We start from the raw sequence: 7,169 nt of genomic DNA, 5'->3' as shown, positions 1-7,169 counted from the left end.
TTGTGATAACCAGAGGAGAAAAGGATGGAGGGAGTGAGAGAAGGAGGGATGGAGGGAGGGGATGGGGGAACGACTGATTGGGGACTGTATAAATGGCCAACACAAACAAATAGCTTTGGCAGGGAAACGACTAGTTTGGCTGTGCCATTTATCTCAGAACCCAGAATCAAATCTTGTGCGCGTTTCTGTCCCGATAGTCTTGCAGATCGATGACGGAAAACATTTTTCTGACCATTTTCCCTCCCTCCCTCTCTCTCTCTCTCTCTCTCTCCAGGAGCAGACCCCAGGCATGATCTCGCGTCTCCAGGACCCATCAGTCCCCCGTCCAGCCCAGACCACCACCAACTACAACCTGCTGCTGAAGAGCCAGCTCATGAGGAAACACCTCCAACAGGTAGTGGCTGAGGGAGGGATGAGGGGAGAGAGACAGAGACAAACAGGAAGAGAGAGAGAGAGAGATTGGGTTTTTGAAGAATGTTCACTTCGCAGTGATCCATTGCAAGTTGTGGCCAGGGTCTTTGTGTGAGTGGCCTACATAAGCCTTAGACTGTGACGTTTTGTTCTCCAGGAGCAGAAGAGGCAGATGGAACAGATGAACGGACCACAGATGGCTGAGTGTCAGCAGGGGGCACCGTTTACAGGTACAGTCAAACAGTGGTGGAAAAAGTGCTCAGTTGTCATTGAGTAAAAGTCAAGATACCTGAATAGAAAATGACTCAGGTAAAAATGAAAGTCACCCATTAAAATACTACTTGAGTAAAGTCAAAAAGTATTTGGTTTTAAATATGCTTAAGTATCATAAGTAAATGTAATTGCTGAAATATACTACCTATGTATCAAAAATAAAAATCATTTCAAATTCCTTATAATAAGCAAACCAGATGGCACAATTTTCTTGTCATTTGGATTTAATGATAGCCAGGGGCTATCTTCTCCAAACCAAGCTTGTGTGTTTAGTGGGTCCGCCAGATCAGAGGCAGTAGGGGTGAGCAGGGATGTTCTATTGATAAGTGTGTGAATTGGATCATTTTCCTGTCCTGCTAAGCATTCGGTACAGTACTTTTAGGTGTCAGGGAAAACGTATGGGTTCCAGTAACAATCTTGGCTTTCAATACCACCAGAAAACAGGCAGCGTTCCAACTCAACATGAAATGAAATCAGAAGTGTGGATGTTCTCAGCCTTACTCTCTTCTCCTTCCCTGTGTCCCCTCTCTAGGTGGTGGTCGGCCTCTCCCCCCAGATTGTGGTGGTGGCGGAGGCTACCCCATGGGCGGTCCCCAGCTATCCCACGGAGGTCCCCTCCCTTCTGGGCCCGGCCGCCTCTCCCTTCCCCCTGGCCATCCAGGCCACCCCGGACCCCCAGGATCTCTCACCCAAGTGGGCCGCCCAATAGGAGGCTTCATGGGTGGGCCTCCAGGTTCCAAGCAGTCCCTCTACCATCCTCCACAGGTAAGATAGACTTTGCCCATTGGCCCTGCATAGCGGAAACTTGTCTATCTCAAACAAGCCAGTAGTTGTTTTTGTTTTTTGTGTGTTTCCCTTGCACTCTCCTGACTTTCCTTGCTGTTGTCTACAGGTGGGCGAGTTTGTTGGTGCCGGTGGTATGCCAATGAGACAGCCACAGTTACCGCACGGCATGATGGGAATGGGCGGTCTGGCTGGCCCTCCAAGACCAGGAATGCAGCAGCAGGTGTCCAGGACAGGGATGACAATAGGGGGTTCGGTGCCCGGGTCGGGGCCTGGATCGGGGTTACCGCCTGGTCACCCCCAGCACCCACAGCATCTACGCCAGGCTCTGCATCATGGTGGTGGAGGAGCGCCACTCCCACGAATGATGTTCACCGCCCAGCAAGCACATCAACAACAACAACAACAGACTGCAATGTGGCCTCCGCAGCAACAGGGGGGGATAGTGAACGCCCTGCAGCAGTGCATGCCTTGCGGTGACTCCCACATGGACCAGTCGGCCAATCACCAGCAGCTGCGTGGGCATGTTTTTCCTGGAGGGGCCGGGGCTTCAAACGGAAGTTGTGGTCAGAACCCTAACGCCCAGTTTACCCAGCAGGCATTGCGGTCGGGGATGCCCGGGGTCGGTGGCGGTGGGAACAATTTTGCCCCCCACCAAGGACCTCCGTCGTTACCCTCCAACCAGGGGGTCGGGGTGCCTTCCTTACCTAGTAGACTGATGCAGAAGCTGGGTGTCTCCGTGGCAGGGCAGCCCCTACCCTCCATGGTCCACCAGGGGCTCCAGGCCGGTATGCGACCCAGGGGACCCCTCTCTGCCCTGGCCGGGATGAAGCCCGGTCCTCCTGGTATGATCCACCCAGGCCACGGCATGGCCCCACCAAGCTACCCTGCCTCTGGGGCCGCCATCGCAAAACACCCCCATTCTCATCCACACCAACATCAACACCCCCATGGGCCTGGATATGGACCAGGACAGGGAAACCCCGGACACAAGCTACCCCCATATGAATACAGTCAGCAGGGGCAGAGCAATGGGGGGATGGGGGGTAGGCCGGGAGGAGGTGGAGGAGGAGGGGAGGTAGACTTTATTGACACTCTGGTGGGGTCCAATGAAGACTGGCTGAACAACCTGACTATGATAGACGAGTACCTGGAGCAGAACTCATAGGAGGGGGGTCAAAGGTTAGAGATTATAGTTCAGGGGTTAGGGGTCAGTTTGTTGACCTCTCAGCTGTATAGAAGTGATGTGGTTCTGGGGTGTGACAGGGAAAGGGGTTATTACAGGCTTATGAAGGTTTATAACAAGGTGTCTGTACCTTTCTAGAAGCTTCTACCTGAGTGGATGTTTTTGAATGAATGTGATTGGTTGTGTCGGAGTGATGCACTACAAAGCCAACCAATTCCCAGCCGTCCAACCCAGACTTCAAACTCCCACTATACCCAAAATGGTTTCACTCCCCAACAAGTCCGCTGTCCGATATCATCGGTTGCCATTTTGGAAAAGAGGGAATGGCCCAAACGGAACACAGGGAACATATGGAACCTCGTAATGCTGGGAGACAGAAGCTCAAGCAACTCCAAAGAGCTAGCAGCGGAGTAGTAACCTAGCGTAGTGGGAGTAAAAGAGCGAGATGCTCCACATTCTGGTCCTGACAAGAAAAATTCCCCAGGCAGTACATTTGACCTTCTGCTGTTCGACCTATCCAGTAAATGTGGAGGAGGAGTTAAGATGGAGTGTAACCTTGTTAACGTCCTAAAGCGGAAGTCGCGTCACTGGCGTACTTATCTGGTTTTAGTCGGTCCGCTGAGGGTGGCAGAGTAGTGGAGTCCAAACATTTCCATTGGCTGTTTCTGTGTCTGTTTCTAGGACATTGGACTAATGAAGTTATTTGAAATCCTTTACCCTGTAGGGATTTCTCTTAACAAATGGATAGGTGTATAAAACACACTGTGATTGGATGAAATCAATGTCCTCCAGCATGCAATTGGTCCAATGTTTTTCAGTGCAATGTTGTGGTCTGTACTAAATAGAATTTTGTTTCAAAGTATTTTGGTGTGATTTGGAAGCACAGCGAAAAATAAAGATTCCAGATTAACCAATCCAATTAGCTCCTGCTCTCACATAATGTCTTTGAGCCAATAAAATATGAATATACAGGGGAAAACAGCCAATCCCTGATCAGTTTGGGGTAATATCTATCACTGATTGGCCAAAGGAACTACAGAGATGGTCTGCCATTGTTTCCATGGTAAATTGTCATCACTATTTTGATCGTGAACGGGAGTGTGGGGGCTTGTACATAGTAAACTATTTTGTAAAATATGTTTTTGGTAAACTGTATCATACACAAAAGAGAAGTACACATATTTATACTTCTTTTCTGCAGCTTAAGTCTACAGATTCCCTTTGTACATAAATTATCAAAAAATTATAAACAAACACACATAAATGCTGCAAAAAAGATTGAAATTTTAGCTCACAAAATAAAATCTGTTTTACACTAGAATAACCTTATTGTAATTTGTTTGAAATATGCAAGACAATACAATTAGTGTCGTTTTTTTCCAGTAATACTGTGTATTACAATGTTATTACATATTTGTTATGTTTTTGACATAACTCGAGTCCTAGTACCCCAATGGCCAAGGCTTCTTTTGAAAGTGGATTTTGAACATTCACAATACACACACCATTGCAAGATACTGTTCCACACATACACACACACACACACCCTCTCTCACTCTGGCAGTACCCATACCTGTGAGGTCGAAGTTCATCATCTTGGTCCATCTACTGTACTGTAATATCTCTGTTCACAGGCAATATATCCATAGACTTAGACATGGTCAACATTACATAATCCAAAACAACAATATAACCTGTTTGATCTGTATTTTCCATATCACAAGGTAAAGAACACAGCCTAACTTAAAGTGGAAGCCACTATCATAGAATCACCACACTCTATAAAGATGCATTAGTCTATAGTCTAGCGTCGCCTCTTGTCCTTGTCTCCTTTCCTTCATTCACACAGATTTGAAAGAAACGGACAGGTGGTAAATAGGCTTCTGCCATACTGCTTTCACATATCCGATTTCTATCCTTTCAGATTAGTGCTGATAAAGGGGAGACTAGGAAAGGAAGCTTTTGTAGATTATTAGGACGCAACCCCATTACGGTTTCTCCTACCTTTGGACCACACAGGCTGGTGGACAATGACTTAAAAGCCATGAAAAGAGGTTAATCGACTATCTGTGATTTTATTTTTTGTTTTTTTGTCTTGATATTTTTTTTGATTTAAAATAATAAACTGTATAAATGGGAGAGAAAAAAGAATGTCGTGTGATGTTTTTATTCCACATGGGTCTCTTGTTCTGTTTTTCCTCCTGTTTTTGTTATACTTCCCTTCTTTTTCCTGCTCAAAATATTGCCTGGGTTAATTACCATGCCTTAACAATAGCCTTCCACTCCCTCTCCTTCTCCTTTTGTCTGGCATGCATCGCATTGACACCCATTCCACATTCCATGATGTTGGTGAGTAGCCGCCTCAAGTGGTCCTTCTAATACGAACTACACAAAGAACCTGCAGGACATTCTGGATTCCACACAGAACACATACAGAGCCTTCAGAGAGTATTCACACTCCTTGACTTTTTCCCCCCAAAAAATTGTTACAACTTGAATTTAAAATGGATTCAATTGAGATTTTGTGTCGCTGATCTACATACTATACCCCATACTGTCAAAGTGGAATTATGTTTTTTGAAGAGTTTACAAATTAATTAAAAATAAAAAGCTGAAATGTCTTGAGTCAATAAGTATTCAAACCTTTTGTTATGGCAAGTCAAAATAAACTCAGGAGTAAAAATGTGCTTAATTAACAAATCACATAAAAAGCAGATGTTGAATATACACTACCGTTCAAAAGTTTGGGGTCACTTAGAAATGTCCTTGTTTTTTAAAGAAAAGCAAATTTTTTGTCCATTAAAATAACATCAAATTGATCAGAAATACATTGTAAGGTTGTAAATGACTATTGTAGCTAGAAACGGCAGATTTTTTATGGAATATCTACATTGGCATACAGAGGCCCATTATCAGCAGCCATCACTCCTATGTTCCAATGGCACGTTGTGTTAGCTAATCCAAGTTGATCATTTTAAAAGGCTAATTGATCATTAGAAACCCTTTTGCAATTATGTTAGCACAGCTGAAAACTGTTGTTCTGATTAAAGAAGAGACAACCTCACCTTTCAGCAGGACAATTACCTAAAATACAAGGCCAAATATAACCTGGAGTTGCTTACCAAGATGACATTGAATGTTCCTGAGTGGCCTAGTTACAGTTTTGACTTACACTGGGTGTACAAAACATTAGGCTCACCTGCTCTTTTCAGGTGAAAGATATGGCCCCTTATTGATGTCAGCTGTTCAATCCACTTCAATAAGTGTAGATGAAAGGGAGGAAACAGGTTAAAGAAGGATTTTTAAGCCTTGAGGAAATTGAGACATGGACTGTGTATATGTGCCATTCAGAGAGTGCATGGGCAAGACGAAAAATCCCTTGAACGGGGGTATGGTAGTAGGTGCCAGGACCACCGGTTTCAGTGTGTCAAGAACTGCAACGCTGCTGGGTTTATCACGCTAAACAGTTTCATGTGTGTATCAAGAATGGTCCACCACCCAAAGGACATTCAGCCAACTTGACTGTGGGAAGCATTGGAGTCAACATGGGCCAGCATCCCTTTGGAATGCTTTCGACACATTGTTGAGTCCATCAACGAATTGAGGCTGTTCTGAGGGTAAAAGGGGGTGCATCTCAATATTAGGTTCCTAATGTTTTGTACATTCTATGTAAATCAGCTTGAAAATCTATGGCAAGACTTGAAAATGGCTGTCGAGCAATATTGTAGAATCCAGGTTTGCAAAGCTTACCCAGAAAGACTTAACATCTGTAATCACTGCCAAAGGTAATTCTAACATGTTTTGACTTAGGGGGTTGAATACTTATCTAATCAAGATATATTAGTGTTTTATTTTCCTGAATATCTATTTTTAATTTTTACAATTATATCCATTTAATCCGACTTTGTAAAACAACAAAATGTGGAAAAAGTCACGTGGTGTGAATACTGTCTGTTGTCACTGTACGTTATTCTATAGAATTTCCGTCGATGCTGCAGTTAACCTGGTTCACGACAACATCACACTATGGAACAATAGGGAAATGGGGGGGAAATCCTGCAGAACGATTGCGTGCTCGTGCGCGCATGTGTGTGGCCGATTGTATGCGTCAATGAAATCTCATGCATTTAGCTGCAGGGTCACACATGACCTCTCATGATGTATCTCTCTCTGTACAGTAGGCTATGCATCTCTCCCAGCACCAGGCTACTCAATTCAAACCAAATTGTATTTGTCAAACGCGCCGAATACAACAGGTGTAGAGACCTTACCGTGAAATGCTTACTTACAAGCCCTTAACCAACAATACAACAACAACAATTGATGTTAGTAAGAAAATATTAGCCTTTCATTTTTTTCTAAATATAAAATAAACTAAAGAAAGAAAAAAAGTAACACAATAACAAGGCAATATACAGGGGTTCTGGTACCTAGTCAATGTGCGGAGGTACAGCTTAGTCGAGGTAATTTGTACAGTAAAGTGAAGTGATAAAGTGACTATGCATAGATAATACAC

At 44.3% G+C, this 7,169-nt stretch overlaps 1 protein-coding gene across 2 annotated transcripts in view; it reads left to right on the top strand.

Annotated features, from left to right (window-relative positions):
- The window catches only part of LOC129865604 (trithorax group protein osa-like), a 114,355-nt gene extending 109,551 nt beyond the window's left edge, over positions 1-4,804 (top strand). For both annotated transcript variants that reach the window (XM_055938508.1, XM_055938509.1), the window contains 4 exons: positions 275-394; positions 569-641; positions 1,217-1,449; positions 1,577-4,804. In XM_055938508.1, coding sequence (XP_055794483.1) covers positions 275-394; positions 569-641; positions 1,217-1,449; positions 1,577-2,635 — 1,485 coding nt within the window. In that variant the 3' untranslated portion in view covers positions 2,636-4,804. The remainder of the gene's footprint in view (positions 1-274; positions 395-568; positions 642-1,216; positions 1,450-1,576) is intronic.
- The last annotated feature ends 2,365 nt before the right edge of the window (positions 4,805-7,169 follow it).

Source organism: Salvelinus fontinalis, chromosome 11 (assembly GCF_029448725.1).
Source record: "Salvelinus fontinalis isolate EN_2023a chromosome 11, ASM2944872v1, whole genome shotgun sequence".
NCBI lineage: Eukaryota > Metazoa > Chordata > Actinopteri > Salmoniformes > Salmonidae > Salvelinus > Salvelinus fontinalis.
Note: the sequence above shows the minus strand (reverse complement) of the source record. Positions and strands in the feature narration are given on the sequence as shown.